Here is a 17,276-nt window from a genome sequence, read left to right on the forward strand (position 1 = left end):
TGAAGAATGACCAGCAGAGGAAGAGATAATTAAGAAAGTTTTAGATTGTGCAGAAATGGACAGACTGACACTAAAAATGAAAGAGCAAGAAGATTCAGATTACTTTAGAACATGGGATACATTTTATCAATGGCTAGAAAAACGAGGTAGAGAGAAAGGAGTTTAACATGTATTAGTAAACTACACATTGGAACCCAGACAATATGATGTTGATAAAATATTAAGGATTTGTGACTCTAAAAATTAATAAAACATTGGGAAGAAAATTCTTCTGCCCTCGCAAAGTAGATTTTGGGTAGGCAGAATGTCACAGCATTCCCTCAATAAAGTTTAGGGGTAGCCTATATAGAAGCGTTGCAGAAGTGAGGACTTATTGGCCATATTGGCGTGAATCAGAAGAACTAAAATGTAACATCTGGAAAAAGCTACTCCAAAACTTCTAATGCCTTCTCTATTTCACACACACACTGTCAGCCTTTGAAGGCAGGCTAAGAAAGATGCGGTGGCTCAGTGGGTTAGGACGCTGAGCTTGTCGATCAGAAGATCGGCAGTTTGGCGGGTCGAATCCCGAGTGCCGCGTAGCAGAGTGAGCGCCTGTTACTCGTCCCAGCTTCTGCCAACCTAGCGGTTCGAAAGCACGTAAAAATGCAAGTAGAAAAATAGGGACCACTCCGGTGGGAAGATAACAGCGTTCCGTGCACCTTTGGCGTCTAGTCATGCCGGCCACATGACCACGGAGATGTCCTCGGACAAGCGCTGGCTCTTTGGCTTTGAAACGGAGATGAGCACCGGCCCCTAGAGTCGGAAACGACTAGCACGCATGTGCGGGGGAACCTTTACCTTTACCTTTTACCTTTATTGTAAACCTTTAGTAACAGAATCTTGCAAGTCGGAATGTGCTTCCCCCTGTCCACCCTCTCTCTCTTTGTCTTTGTGTGAACTATGGATGGGCTTGCCCGGGACGTCTACCCAGATTAATTCTACTCTATTTAATTCTCAAATTTATATAGCTGCCTCTCTCCCCAAAACAAGAAATTTAATTTTTTGGCCGGGGCTTAGGCCACTTTTATCTGATTGTTGCTTTGGCGGCAGCTCTTCCTTCCGTTCTTCAAGGCCATTCACTCTTTCCCCCACAAAGAAATAGGGACTTTAGGATAGTGAAGCTGCTTATTCCCATCTCCGCAGGGCATTTTGTGATGGAACACCACACTCTGCCAAACGCCAAGTCTTTTATCATGACTCCTGACCACCTGGGAGGGATGGAATTTGACCTGCAGCTCTTGTGGAGCGGACAGACTTTTGATTCTCCTTATCAACTCTGGAGAGCAACCAGCTCCTACAGCAGGTATGAAGGAAAACTGAGATGCATTACTTCTGAAGTTGGTACCAAAGTTGCTCTCATGGTCCAAGGATACGATGGATGGATGGATGGATGGATGGATGGATGGATGGATGGATGGAACAAGCGAGCGAGTGAGTGAGTGAAACTTATAGAACTTCAAACCCTGAGGTAGGTATTCTTTTCAACATAGCTATAGAGCAGGGCTTTTCAACCTTTTCACCCATTGTACCACTTTTAGGATATGGCAACATCCGAGTACCACCAGTCGCCTAGCAAGGCGTCCAAAACTTGATGACCAAAAAAAGAAAAAAGTGATGAAGTACAGGTAGTCCTCGGCTTACAACAGTTCGCTTAGTGACTGTTCGAAGTGACCATGGCACTGAAAAAAGTGCCCACCCAAGCCACAGCCGAGCAAGACACCTGCCTGCCCGCCCGCCCGCCCAGTGGCGCTCTTCCTCCTGTCCGAGGTTTTCATTGTTGTGAGCATTTCTGTTGAGGATTGGCAGCAGGGGTGGGGTGGGGGGTGTTTAGTTTTTATTCTCCCCCATCTGCTGGGTGGTTGCAGCAGGTTTGGGTCACTTCACACGATCCTGGGACTCTGTGACCGTCATAAATATGAATCAGTTGCCAAGCATCTGAATGTAAATCACAAGACCCTGGAGATGCTGCAACATTCCAGCTAATCGGCGCTTCTTCTGGGCTCAGAAGCACCAGGATCAGCGCCGAGCTCCAGCTGGATCCTGGCGCTGATCCTGGCGCTTCCACTGAGCCCTGACAGCCCTGCAGCTCCAGCCGTCTCTCGCTCTGGCTTGTGCGGTGCTGCCACCGGTTCAGCTCATTCCCCTCCCCCGCTACCCCTTTTCTAGGATGGTCGCGTACCACCTGCCAGGTGCCAATGTACCACAGGTGGTACCCGTACCACTGGTTGAAAAGATCTATAGTATAGACTATAGAGGATCCTGGAGATCACCTACCCCGGTTCAAAATTTTGAAGAGCTGTCCCAGGGAAGAAGGAATGGATTTATTCTCCGTAGCTTCTAAGGGAAGGACAAGATCCAGTGAGTGGAAGCTTTACAAAGCTAGATCCACCCTTCAAATCGAGGGATTTCGTGACTGCGACAGCTAGTAAGCAGTGGAACAGCCCGCCTGTTACCCTCTGCAGGAAATTGGGTTAGGAGACCCTCAAGGCTTTTCCAACCCTACGATTCTAGGATGACCATGACAGTCAGTTGACTAACCTCTGCTTACTTTTCTTTGGTGAAGAGAAAGAAGATGGTGCCCTGAGAAAGGCTCTTCTAAGACAAAAAGGGCCATCGAGTTATTTTCTGAATTTTCACGGCCTGCAGTTCCAGCCAGCCAATGACAAGATACGGGGGTTGGCAATGATACACATCACCCCAAGAAAGGGAAGAGATTTCTCATCCCTGTCCTAAAACGTCCTAACCTAAGAGGAAGGGTTAGTCAGTCAAGGGCCCTTAAGGCCTATTTCTCTCGTTTGAGAGTCTTTTTTGCGAGCTATGCAGAATTAGTAGGGATGTGGTGGCTCAGTGGGTTAGGATGCTGAGCTTGTCGATCAGAAGGTCGGCAGTTTGGCGGGTCGAATCCTGAGTGTCGCGTAACAGAGTGAGCGCCTGTTACTCGTCCCAGCTTCTGCCAACCTAGCAGTTCGAAAGCACATAAAAATGCAAGTAGAAAAATAGGGACCACGACGGTGGGAAGGTAATAGCGTTCCGTGCGCCTTTGGCGTCTAGTCATGCCGGCCACATGACCACGGAGACGTCCTTGGACAAGCGCTGGCTCTTCGGCTTTGAAATGGAGATGAGCACCGGCCCCTAGAGTCGGAAACGACTAGCACGCACGTGCGGGGGAACCTTTACCCTTTACCTTTATGCAGAATTAACTGGTCGAGCAAAGCACTGAGCGTGGCAGTTCTTGGACTATTCTTTCTCTCTTCCCACTGAGAAAGTCTGGGATCCGGTCTCATTTCCTTCACCTTTACGGGATCCTCTTTCCCACCTCTGCTAGGATGCTGCTCTAGGTTTTTGGGGCGTGGGAGTGTGGGGATATAAAACTAAAGCAAGCTGTTGCCAGTGGGCCAGGGTCTTCCAAGAAGGCACAAGATTTAAATTTTCTCTTACTGCTGAGACAGTGTTGACAGTTATGGAATTAGGACAGCGGGTGACATCCACGCTGCTGGTAGGTTTAGACGTTTTGAGCCAGGTGGAGGTCTCCGATAAGAAAACTGAAAAACAGTGAAGTAGCCTACTGAGTGCAGAATTTTCTTAAGGATTCTCTAGGGCGAAGAAAGAGGTGCTCTTATTTATACAGCGCTAGGTTATCTAAAGTGCAGAGTTATATTTAGCAATTAAATTCCTGAACTTTGATGAGGTATGAAAAGAAAGACAGATTATAGCAATGTGCAGAAGGGATCAAGAGAACAGAATGGAATGGGAAAGAATAGAATAGAATAGAACGGAACAACAGAACAGAACAGAATAGAATAGAATAGAATCACAGAATAGAATTACAGAATAGAATCAGAATAGAATAGAATGGAATGGAAATAGAACAGAATAGAATATAGAATGGAACGGAACAGAACAGAACAGAATAGAATAGAAGGATGGAATAAAATAGAACAACAGAACAGAACAACAGAACAGAACAGAACAGAACAGAACAGAACAGAACAGAACAGAACAGAACAGAACAGAACAGAACAGAACAGAACAGAATAGAATAGAATAGAATAGAATAGAATAGAATAGAATAGAATAGAATAGAATAGAATAGAATAGAATAGAATAGAATAGAATAGAATAGAATAGGAATAGAATAGAATAGAATAGAATAACAGAGTTGAAAGGGACCTTGGAGGTCTTCTAGTCCAACCCCTGGTCAGGCAGGAAACCCTATACTATTCCTGTAAAACTATAGCTATAAAAACCCTATAAAACTAGAACTATTAAAAAGTGTGTGAATTTGTACATTATATTTTAATGTTTCCAGATAATGTCTTAAGTGGTGGCAACTGGAGGCAAGAAGTTCAAATTGTTTGTTTGTTTGTTAAATTTGCTGTCTTATCTGACTGAGGGGCTACCCTGGGCAGCTTACAAGAATAAAACAAAACAAAACATTAAAAAAATGCAAAAATAACAAGTAAAGGAATAAAAATTCCTTTTGAATAAAAATGAAAATAATAATATTATTAAGTTAAATTTAAAATACTCCTTTTGTCTAATAAAAATAATGGAAATGCAATAAGACGAAGTTAAAAATACGGGCGGAGGTGGGAGCAGGAAACTCAGGGGGAGAGATTGGGTCAATTATTGCCGAGCGTCTGAATTTTGATCACGTAAATTAGAGAGATGCTGCAATGGTCGTAAGTGTGAAAAAGGGTCATAAGTCCCTTTTTTCAGTGCCGTTGTAACTTCGAACGGTCACTGAATGAATTGTATTGTAAGTCAAGGACTACCACTTATCACAATCTTTAATTCATATGCCTACTCTCTCTCTGTGTAGTGTGTTTTATTTGGCTCAGCTTTCTCATATCTCAAGATCAACTGACCACAAGGAACTCAATGTCTATGGAGATGCTCGTTTATCCTGGGCATGGTTGTCCCAAAGGTGCTTTTTCAAAAGGCAATTTGGACTTTCTTTGTTTTTCCCTTGAAGACATTTCACTTCTCCTCCAAGAATCGTCTTCAGTTCCCAGAAGTGAAGAACTAATAAGGAACTAGCCCTATACTAAGACCACCCCCTCGAATACTGCAGCCAGTTTTGGTCACCATATCACAAAAAAAAAAGATGTCGAGAATCTGGAAAAAATTCAGCGAAGAGCAACTAAGATGATCAAAGGCCTGGAGACCAAAACGTACGAAGGACGGCTGCAGAACTTGGGTTTGGACAGTCTAAAGAAAAGAAGAAATAGGAGAGACATGATAGCAGTGTTCCAGTATCTGAGGGGCTGCCACAAGGCAGAGGGGGCCAGGTTGTTCACTAGAGCACCAGAGGGCAGGAAGAGAAACGATGGTTGGAAACTGGTCAAGGAGAGAAGCAACCTGGAATTAAGGAGAAACTTCCTGACAGTGAGGACAATCAACCAGTGGAACAGTTTGCCTCTAGAAATCGTGGGCTCTCTATCACTGGAAGTTTTTAAAAAGAGACTGGACAATCACCTGTCTGAGATGGTATAAGTTCTCCTGCTTGAGCTGGGGGCTGGACTAGAAGACCTCCAAGGTCCCTTCCAGCTCTATTCTATTCTAACTGCAGAAACTTCTTGGATCAGAAGCAAAACGTCTTCAAGGAAAAAACCAAGAAAGTTCAAGTTGCCTTTTGAAAAAGCAACTTTGGGATAGCCACAAGGAGAAAAGCTTGCAGTATAATATGCTAATGCCTGTACTTTATCTCTGCTTTCAGGAAAGATTATTCTGGAGAATACACCATCTCCTTAATACCCTGTACAGTCCCGCCCACACAGTCTTGGGTTGATCCGGGAGATAAGCCATTACCTTGCACCGCTCATGCTCCAGAAAAGTAAGTAGATGCTTACCTTGTTTCATGCCCTGAGATAAGCATCACTATTTAAAGAAAACAGGAACGATTAAGGGAATTTTCAGCATGTGCAGAAAGGGCCAAAGGCTATAATACTTTGTTTTAAATTCTGGAATTGGGAGAAGTTTAGCAACTTGCAACATCATCTTCCCCCTACAGTATTTTGATACAGGTTTGCGTGCATTTCTTGCGCATAGGTAAGCTTAAAGTCAACAAGGAGAATACAGATAGGGACAATTAGAGAGACAGTAGTAGGGGAACACCTGATGAGCTTTGGGGATGAGGAGATTGAAATGTTAAAGAGTAATCAGGCTCAGGGCTATTATCCGGAGGAATTTTAAGAGGATGTGCGTGAGAGAAGCCTGGTGGAATGTAAGCAGGAAGAATTAAAAATAATACATGATCGGGTAAAGATCGACCTTAGTGGAACTCCTTCATGTCTTCAGTCCTGGGGGGAAAAATCCAGAAAAGATGCATTGGAATAACAGTAGAAAAGCTGGGAGGGAGATTCAAGAATTGGGGAACAAGAAGAAAGAGTATAGGGTGGTTGGTGTATCCTTTTGTAAAAGCCACAATGGCAATGAACGAATCAAGAGAAAATGGGCTTTTTCCCCTTAAAGACACAGTAATATATTTCTGTAAAATTTTCTATAAAAATTTAATAAAACCTAAACCTAAACCTAAACCTGTAAAATATAACAGAAACTTATTCTTTCTTTCTTTCTTTCTTTCTTTCTTTCTTTCTTTCTTTCTTTCTTTCTTTCTTTCTTTCTTTCTTTCTTTCTTTCTTTCTTTCTTTCTTTCTTTCTTTCTTTCTTTCTTTCTTTCTTTCTTTCTTTCTTTCTTTCTTTCTTTCTTTCTTTCTTTCTTTCTTTCTTTCTTTCTTGTGGAACTGACGTTCTATCGCTATATTTTGGGCTCCCTTCCATTGTTGTTCAGAGGACCTCAGATAAAATGGGGATCATTGGCATTTTCGGGTTAAAGGAATACAGTCCTTGATTTACAACAAGTTTGTTTAGTGACCGTTTAAAGTTACACGGTACCGAAAAAGTGGCATGACCATTTTTCACACTTAGGATGACGTTGCAGCATCCCCCCACCCCCACCCCAGTCACACGATCAAAATTTAGACACTTGTCAACCGACTCGTATTTACGACGGCTGCAGTCTCCTGGAGTCGCCCTTTGGCGACCTTCTGGCAATGCGGGTACCCAGATTCACTTAACAATCGGGTCACAAACAACGTCCGTGACTCACCTAACAACTATGGCACGAAAAGTCGTAAAACGGGGCAAAATTCACCTCACAGATGTCTGACTTAGTGACAGAAATGTTGGGCTGAGTTATGGTCATATCTCGAGGTCTCCCTTGACTGGGGAAAGAACGGAAGATGGGAGGAGAAGGTGCCGTGAGGTAGTTGGGAAAACATTTTTATTTGTCATCTTCCCAAATGCTTCCTTAGCCCTGGATTGGCCTAATGGGATGTCTTCGGGACTTGCTTTGATCTTCTGACAGGGCCTGCCCTAAGGGTAACTCCCCCAAGAGAAGTTAAAGCTATTGCTACTGAAGCCACTTTTAAAAATTCCAATCTGGATTGCAGGCTTTTTGTCCCTGGGCCAAGTTGTGGTTAGCTCAGCCACCTCACGTCTTCATTCCCTTCCCACGTGCTTCCTTTTGCCGCTAGCGCAGATTCTTTCTTCCCTCCCCTCCATGTTGTTGCTTTGAAGGTGTCAGGATCCAAGGCTTGTGCCTTCATTCCTGCCTTTCAATGTTTATCCATTGTCCTCCTTAGAGACAAACTGATGCTTCGTCTTCATCAAGGCAACGTCTTCAACGTAGGACCACAATCAAGCCCAAATTTTGGGTTGCTCAGCGAGACATTTGTTAAAGAGGGTTTTGCCCCGTTTTACGACCTTCCGTGTCACAGTTGTCAAAGTGAACCGCTGCAGTTCTTCAGTGAGTCACACGGTTCCCCATGGACGGCGCTTGTCGGAAGGTCGCCAAAAGGGGATCACACGACCCCAGGACACTCCCATCGTCATAAATACGAGTCGTTTGCCAAGACTCGGAATTGTGATCACATGACCAATAGGGATGCTGTAGCTGTCGGAAGGGTGAAAAATTGTCGCAAGTCACATTTTTCAGTACTGTTGACACTTCAAACGGTCACTAAATGTCCTGTTGTAAGTGGAGGACTATCTGCATTCATTAAAGCTCTGTAGTTTCATTCTAGCATTGCAGTGAAAGATTTAAGGATAAAAATGAGGGAAGAAAGCTTTGCTGAAGAGAAAACATTTTGATTGGAGGCTGCTAAAAGCCAGGCAGAGGAACTGAAGCAGTTAATCCAGGAGGTCTTCAAACTTGGCCCTTTTATGACTTGTGGACTTCAACTCCCAGAATTCCTCAGCCAGCGTGTCTGGCTGAGGAATTCTGGGAGTTGAAGTCCACAAGTCATAATAGGGGCCCAGTAAGCCTGGCTGAGGAATTCTGGGAGTTGAAGTCCACAAGTCATAAAAGGTCCCAGTAAGCCTGGCTGAGGAATTCTGGGAGTTGAAGTCCACAAGTCATAAAAGGGCCAAGTTTGAAGACCCCTGAGTTAATCCAAAAACAGAGGCATATCTTGGAATCTACTCAACGTGTATAGTTTGGGTCCAAATATTTCCTTCATTGTGAAACTGGTTGTCTCGTTCAAGAGGACCATTTGTTTATGGTTGCTTTGTTATGATTTTAACAATGGTACAGGTAGTCCTTGACTTAACAGCAGTTCATTTAGTGACTGTTCGAAGTAACAACGGCACTGAAGTGACCTATGACCACTTTTTCACACTTAACCGTTGCAGTGTCCCCATGGCAACAAGGTCAAAATTCAGACACTTGGCAACTAACTCATATTTACGACAATCGCAGTGTCCCAGAGTTACGTCATCCCCTTTTGGCGACTTTCTGACAAGCAAAGTCAACGGGAGGAGCCAGATTCACTTAATAGCTGTGTTGCTTGTCTAACAACTGCAGTGATTCACTGAACAACAGTGGCAAGACAGGTTGTCAAATGAGGCACTTAACTGTCTCGCTTACCGCAGAATTTTTGAGCTCAGTTGTCATTGTAAGTCAGGGACTACAACTCTGCTTATATGTCAACCTTCCAACTGGTGAGAATGCTGGTCACATTCTGGCCCTTCAAGATTAGGGGTCTTCAAACTTGGCCCTTTTATGACTTGTGGACTTCAACTCCCAGGATTCCTCAGCAAGCGCCTGGCTGAGGAATTCTGGGAGTTGAAGTCCACAAGTCATAAAAGGGCCGAGTTTGAAGACCCCTGTTCCAGATTAATCTGACTGAGTGTATTAGCAAGTCCAAAGTTTTGTGCAAGTAGGCTTCAGATAATCTGCGCTGATAGAAAACCCAGCTCTCCTAAGGTCATTCCTGAAGGTATTTTGGAATGTCAGCATTACCTGAATTGAAACACACCTGGAATGCTTTCAGATCCACCCATGAGCTTCACTGCGCTGCTGTTTCGTTATGTTTGTCCAGCTAATTAACTAGGTCAGGATAAGACCTGGAAGATTTCTGGGAGGTGTGTTGGGCTACGTTTGATTGTTCAAGACGGTGTTCGTCAGTCCGTAAAGCGGAACCCTCAGCAGCGGGAATAACAGGAGGAAGATGATGAGGATGGTGGCGGTGTTGTGTAAACACAAGGCATTTTGCTTAGATTCTGGTCTAGTGTGTCTTGTGAAGCTAGAAAATGGGTCCATTTAATAACCAGGTTAGACACGAACCCTACTTGATCATCATTCTGGACCGGCCACTCTTTCTCAATCCTCAAATGAGACAAAGCGGGTGGTTTGCTAGGAGATACAGGATCTGGCTCCTCTTGACCACTAAGAGATTTTCTTAAATTGAGAAGTTGGCTGAACCATTCCTGGAGGAAAAACCCAGAGAGAATCTCAGAATCAGAATAGCGCTGGAAGGGACCTTGGAGGTCTTCTAGTCCAACCCCCTGCTGAAGCAGGAGACCCTATGCCATTTCAGACAAGTGACTGTCCAGTCTTTTCTTAAAAACCTGCCACAACTTCTATTCCAGTGGTTAATTGTCCTCCCTGTTAAGAAGTTTCTCCTTCATTCCAGGTTGCTTCTCTCCTTGACTAGTTTCCATCCATTGCTTCTTGTTCTGCCTTCTGGTGCTTTGGAAAATAAGTTGACCCCTTCTTCTTTGTGGCAGCCACTCAAATACTGGAAGACTGCTATCATGTCCCCCCCCCCCTTAGTCCTTCTTTTCTCTAGACTGGCCAAACCAAATCCTGCAACCGTTTCTTAATATATTTTAGTCTCCAGGCGTTTAATCATCTTAGTTGCTCTTCTTGGCACTTTTCCCAAAGCCTGAACATCTTTTTTTGACATGCGAGGACCAAAAGTGGAGGCAGTATTATTCCAGGTGTGGATACCATTTAGACAATGCACTTATGTATATACCTCCTTGAGCTGTGCTAGTAAAGTTAGAAATAAACAGATATTCCTGGCATTATTATTATTTCTGTAGCCTTATTTCTTTCTCTGTTCCCTTTCTTCCCTGTTTAGATTTTTGATCCCAATTGCCTTTCAGCAGACTAACCGACCGGTTCCCGTCGTGTACTCCCTGAACACGGAGTTTCAGCTCTGCAATAATGAAAAAGTGTTCCTCATGGACCCAACTAAGACTGAGATGTCGATGGCCGAGATGGACTACAAGGGAGCTTTTTCTAAAGGTACGCTTTTATGATTTTTAAGATTTGGACGGGGTTCAGAGCTCTCCAAGGGAATGGCAAGAAAATGGGTAAATAAGCCAGATTGAAGTGCAGAATAAGTGAAGCAGCAGCTGATTGGATGGGCATAACACTCTTCTTCCAGAAATCAATTTTTATAGCAAGGCGAACATAAAGAAGGTGTGGCATTGGGCTAATCCTGACATAATGGAGAAGTCAACAAGGCTGTTCCCCTTCAGTGGCATTTGAAAAGCCAAGGAGGGGAAAGAAGGGATATTTCTCTGGGCCCATTTAGTTCAACAAAAGGTTAAGCATTTGTGATTATAAAAAACACACACACACATATATATATATATATGTATGTATGTATATATGTGTGTGTGTGTTTATATATATGTATATATATAAACTAGGGACGCGGTGGCTCAGTGGGTTAGGACGCTGAGCTTGTCGATCAGAAGGTCGGCAGTTTGGCGGGTCGAATCCCGAGTGCCGCGTAACAGAGTGAGCGCCTGTTACTCGTCCCAGCTTCTGCCCACCTAGCAGTTCGAAAGCACGTAAAAATGCAAGTAGAAAAATAAGGACCACTATGGTGGGAAGGTAACAGCGTTCCGTGCACCTTTGGTGTCTAGTCATGCCGGCCACATGACCACGGAGACGTCCTCGGACAAACGCTGGCTCTTCGGCTATGAAACGGAGATGAGCACCGGCCCCTAGAGTCGGAAATGACTAGCACGCATGTGCGGGGGAACCTTTACCTTACCTTTATATATATAAAAGGTAAAGGTTCCCCCGCACATGCGTGCTAGTCGTTTCCAACTCTAGGGGCTGGTGCTCATCTCCATTTCAAAGCCGAAGAGCCAGCGCTTGTCCGAGGACGTCTCCGTGGTCATGTGGCCGGCATGACTAGACGCCAAAGGCGCACGGAACGCTGTTACCTTCCCACCGTAGTGGTCCCTATTTTTCTACTTGCATTTTTACGTGCTTTCGAACTGCTAGGTTGGCAGAAGCTGGGACGAGTAACAGGCGCTCACTCTGCTACGCGGCACTCGGGATTCGACCCGCCAAACTGCCGACCTTCTGATCGACAAGCTCAGCGTCCTAACCCACTGAGCCACCGCGTCCCTTGTATATGTATATATGTGTGTGTGTATCTCTGTCTATATATTGATATCAATATCTAGATATAGATATAGATCAAATAGTCCTGAAAATGTGATTGAAGACATACAGGTAGTCCTTGACTTACAACCACAATTGAGCCCAAAATTTCTATTGCTAAAGCAAGGCAGCTGATAAGTGAATTTTGCCCCCCTTTTATGACCATTTTGCCCCAGTTGTTAAGCAAATCACTGCAGTTATTACGTGAGTCATGAGGTTGTTAAGCTTCCTCCATTGACTTTGCTTGTCAGAAGCCTGCTGGGAAGGTTACAAATGGTGATCACATGACCCCAGGACAGGGCAACTCTCATAAGTACATGCCAGTTTCCAAAGCCTCTAAATTTTGATCACATGACCATGGAGATGCTGCAGCACTTGTAATTGTGAAAACCAGTCATAAGTCACTTTTTTCAGTCCTGTGGTAACTTAAAACGATGACTAAATGAATAGTTGGTTGTAAGTCAAGGACTACCTGTATATAACTAGCAGACCACTGGGGTCATATAAAATCTGAATAGACTGCATGGGAAGGCTCTCGCAGCTTGTATATAGTTGGCATTTTTTATTTATTTATTTATTTATTTATTTATTTATTTATTTGATTTATATACCGCCCTTCTCCTGAAGGACTCAGGGCGGTGTACAGGGCAATAAAAATAAGAATACAGGATACAAGATTTAAAGTTAAATGATTGTGCCCAATGTGGTAAGTTAGTTAAAATAATGTTAAAACCCCAAACCCATCAGGCCAGGCCGGCTTGTTCGAATAGATAAGTTTTTAGATCACGCCGGAAGGAGCGAAGGTTGGGGGCCATCCGTAGTTCAGCCGGTAAGCGGTTCCAAAGGATTGGAACATTTTAGAATTTTAGAACATTGTCCCCTGTTTCTCTACAAAAATGGGAAATATACAAGGAGATTTTAGAAGGATCCTACTTATATGGCGTTAATTTTATTAAACTATGGCTTTTAAAAATATTATTACATTTGTACGCCGCCCATCTCACTGCGTGGCTGGTTCCTGCTTAGTTTCTAGCTTAGCAATCTATTTTTCAGGAAGACTTAGAAGTAAACTTTCTGAAATGCACGAGGGCAATGTGTAATAGATATTTAATATTGCAATATATGTATTTATGTAAATGTAGGTATATATATGTTAAATATATGCATATATACCCCATGAAGCAGGACAGGGTAATATTTAATGTGTGCTTATATATTAATGTATGTTTAATATATGTATATATGCATTATAAAGCAGGATGGGGTAATATCTAAAATATGTCCGTATTAAATGTTGGGCTGTGATTATGGAAAGCTGCAAAGGAATGCTTCAGCCGAATTTCATCTCTGCCTCTTTCTTGCTTCAATAACTCATTAAGTGTCTGGGAAGTTAATTTGATACTGTCATAGAAATCCCAGAATTCCAAGCTGATGCCCAAGCTGGGCAGGGAGACTGGAGGACTGGTAAAGTGAGGTGGTCAGCTGGGAAAGTTTGGCGTGGCACAGATTCAAAGCATCTTCTCATTCTCCAGCATCTTTTACCATAATGCCAAGTTTTGAATTCAGGTCTCATCCCCATGCTGAGCAATGCAGCCTTTTTCTGGCTAGCACAGGAAGGACCAGGATGCACTTCTCTGGATATTTGTCCTTTTGGTCTAGGAATTGCACACTTGGCGGGAATTGGGTGTGTCTAGTTTAATGAAAAGAAGGACCAGGGGGGACATGATAGCAGTGTTCCAATATCTCAGGGGCTGCCCCAAAGAAGAGGGAGTCAAGCTATTCTCCAAAGCACCTGAAGGCAGGACAAGAAGCAATGGATGGAAACTAACCAAGGAGAGAAGCAACCTAGAACTAAGGAGAAATTTCCTGACAGTGAGAACAATTGATGTGTGGAGCGACTTGCCTCCAGAAATTGTGCTCCAACACTGGAGGTTTTGAAGAAGAGATTGGACGACCGTTTGTCTGAAATGGTCTAGGGGTTCCTGCTTGAGCAGGGGGTTGGACTAGAAGACCTCCAAGGTCCCTTCCCTATCTGGTGGGTATTTGTTGTATCTGCCTGATCTCAATCTATTTCTTTACTCAGGTCAAATCCTCTACGGCCGAGTGATGTGGAACCCAGAGCAAAACCTCAATTCTGCCTACAAATTGCAGCTGGAGAAAGTCTACCTCTGCACGGGGAAGGATGGCTACGTCCCGTTCTTCGACCCAACTGGCACAATATACAACGAAGGACCCCAATATGGCTGCATCCAGCCTAGCAAGCACCTGAAGCACAGATTCCTGCTGCTGGTACATAGTACAACTCCTGTCTCCATCAGATAGACTTTGATTTTGGGGGGGGGGAATTTTGTGACTTAGTCCTCAACTTACAACCATCCATTTAGCGACTGTTCAGGCAACACTGAAAAAGTTGACTTAACAAATGGCCTTTTGCACTTACACCCGACCTAGCATTCCCACATCCAGCTGTTTGACAAGTGGCATGTATTGACAATGACATCAGCATTGTGGGATTGCCACTTGAGACTTTCCTAGCCAGCTTCCAGCAAGCAAGCCGACTTTGCTAGCCAGCTTCCAGCAAGCAAGCTGACTTTGCTAGCCAGCTTCCAGCAAGCAAGCTGACTTTCCTAGCCAGCTTCCAGCAAGCAAGCCGACTTTGCTAGCCAGCTTCCAGCAAGCAAGCTGACTTTCCTAGCCAGCTTCTAGCAAGCAAGCTGACTTTCCTAGCCAGCTTCCTAGCCAGCTTTCCCAGCTTCCATGGGAAAACAACCGTGGCAATGAAAAGTTTTAAAATTAGGCATGACTCGCTTAGTAACCACCATGCTAAGCAACAGAAAATCTAGTTCCAACTGTGGTCGTAAGTTGAGAACTATCTGTACATGATGGTAGTGAAAAAAACCTGTCTTCCTGTAATAGCAATAACTTACCAGAATGTAATACATGTGTTACTCAGTGAATTAATTCAAAACATACAGTGAGTCCATCTGACTTCTAGTGACAGACTGGAGTGAAGGAGCTTATTAGAAGGCACTCAAATAATGTATTTATTTAAGAAAATGTATATGGTCGCACAGTTCACTGTCACTCAGTGGTACGTCAAGAGTACAAAGTCCCTGGAGTTAAGGTCACTTGAAGACGAAGTATGGGTTCAGCGAAGGTCAAGATCAGGGGTCTTCAGCCAGGCACACGTGCCTGGCTGAGGAATTCTGGGAGTTGGAGTCCACAAGTCATAAAAGGGCCAAGTTGAAGACCCCTGGTCAAGATCCGTGTCCAGTTTTCTCTAGGCCATGAAGTACAGGTAGTCCTTAACTGAAAACAGTTCGCTTACTGACTGTTCAAAGTTACAACGGCACAGAAATCAGTGGCCTATGATATTTTTTTTCACACGTTGCAGCATCCCCGCGGTCACGTGATTTTTACATTCGGATTGCTTGACGGATGCTTGACGTATTTATGACGATTGCACTGTCCTGGGGTCACACGATCCCCTTTGGCGACCTTGTGACGAGCAACGTCAGTGGGGGGAAGCCAGATTCATTTAACAACCAGGTTACTAACAACAGGTTACAAAAGCCAGAATGGTTCATGATCACAGGGAAACAGCTCTTCATAGCTTCAGACGGAGCTATTTCCCAGGTCTCATCTGGAGGTGGCATGGACTGAACTTCTGGAGTGGATCTCTATACTTTGGGTTCCCTTCCATTGTTGTTCAAAGGATCCAGATGACATGGGGGATCACAGGCATTTGAAGGAGTATTGGGGGCAGGTACCCGGAGCCGTCACCACCATTGTCTCCTCCTGACCCATCATCCTGCCTTTCTCATCTAAATAATATCGGAAAATATCGGGTCCTTGGTGCCCTCTGAGCCTACTTGTTTTCTGGCAGACATTTCATGACCCAACTAGGTCACATCATCTAGTTTGCTCGCTCCCTCCTAGCACTGATGATGTTACCAAGTTGGCTCATGAAATGTCTGCAAGAAAGCAACAAAGCTCCAGAGCACCAAGGACCCCACAGTTCAACCCCGAGCTGCAAATATATTCTCTTCTAAATGGGGCCACGTTTACCGTTGTCTATTGTGCTACTTACAACAGCAGGAGGAGGAGCGGGCAGAAATGTATATATCATTCTCCTCTTTTAACCACAGAAGGAGAAAGAAGGAAGGAAATGTGCAAGTTTCTTCTTCCTACAGCCGATAGCTTTGAAACGTTTCTCAAGATTTCTCAGTGCAAAACACAGTGTTGTGCTTAGCTTTTGAACAGCTGATCAAATGTCAGTTCACGCCCAGGGTAGAGAATGCCGTGAGAACTTTTCATGTCATCTGATGTAATTTTTAATGGGTGCGTATGAATTATGAATGATTACTCCCTATGTATTTATTCCCCCCCCCTTCCGTTGCATTAAGAATTAAAATTTACCAGCAACTTTCAGAAAGCTGTAGTAGTTTACTCTAATGTGAAGGAAGGGTGATTTCATGAAATATCTCTTTTCTCCACTTCCTTGTTGAGGAAGCACCAGCCAGCTAGGCAGCGTAGAAGTTGTCCCATTGACTTGGGAGACTGGTGTACATGAACGCATGTGGGGTCCTCGATGCTCTCTGAGCTTGGTGGTTTTCCTGCGGATATTTCATTATCAAACTAGATAACCTGATAAGTGCTCTGGGCCTCTTTGCACCAGGAGCCCTGATGACGTTACCTGGTTTGATAAGGAAATATCTGCAAGAAAACCACCAAGCTCAGAAATCACCAAGACCTTTCCAGTTCAACCCGGAGCTATAAATATTCTCTTCTCTGGAATGCAGGCTCTCTGCCTTTCTTTTTCCCAGGATCCTCAGATGAAATTGACTAGGACACAGATCATTTGAATGCATCGTGATATCAGGACACATCTCCTTTCCAGCCCATCGAACAGATTAATACCAAAAATCTCAGTCATCCAGTAGAATCGTCTAAAACAGACATGTCAAACACAAGGACCGGGGGCCAGATCCGGCCCATGAAGTGGTTTCATGCGGCCCGCGAAGCCATCCTGGAAACAGTGAGGAAACGGCCCCCACTGCCCTGGCCCAGAGACCCTCCTCCTGCCAGAGACCCTCAGATCTGTCCCACTCCTGCCCAGGCCCCCATAGGCACCCTTGATGCGAACGATGTAGAGCTGGCCATGCCCACCCAGTAGGCCATACGCACTCTAGCCACGCCCACCCAGTAGGCCACACCCACCCAGGCCACACCCACCCGGCCCCCTGAGGGCAACCGCAATGCTGATGTGGCCGTCAATGAAATTGAGTTTGACACCCCTGGTCTAAAAGTAGACTCAGCTTCCAGATAAATAAGAAGTAGTTCAGGGACCAAAGTATTCATGGTGGACCCCATCACAGCCTTATGAATCCATGATTAGTCACCTGTGTTTTACTGAAGGGGTCCCCAAGCCATGGTCCACTCCTGGGCCTTGGCCTGTTCGGAACCGGACCGCAGGAGTGGT

The 17,276-nt window shown here is 44.5% G+C and overlaps 1 protein-coding gene across 1 annotated transcript in view; it reads left to right on the plus strand.

Moving 5' to 3' along the window:
• Positions 1–17,276, plus strand: part of FRAS1 (Fraser extracellular matrix complex subunit 1) — a gene marked incomplete at its 5' end in the record, with an annotated part of 282,197 nt that overhangs the window by 261,192 nt on the left and 3,729 nt on the right. Inside the window, 4 exons of the mRNA XM_081333331.1 lie at positions 1,186–1,345; positions 5,762–5,878; positions 10,470–10,636; positions 13,878–14,083. Coding sequence (XP_081189457.1) covers positions 1,186–1,345; positions 5,762–5,878; positions 10,470–10,636; positions 13,878–14,083 — 650 coding nt within the window. The remainder of the gene's footprint in view (positions 1–1,185; positions 1,346–5,761; positions 5,879–10,469; positions 10,637–13,877; positions 14,084–17,276) is intronic.

The sequence above is a fragment of the Vipera berus genome (assembly GCF_964194415.1).
Source record: "Vipera berus genome assembly, chromosome: 7".
In the NCBI taxonomy this organism is placed as follows: Eukaryota; Metazoa; Chordata; class Lepidosauria; order Squamata; family Viperidae; genus Vipera; species Vipera berus.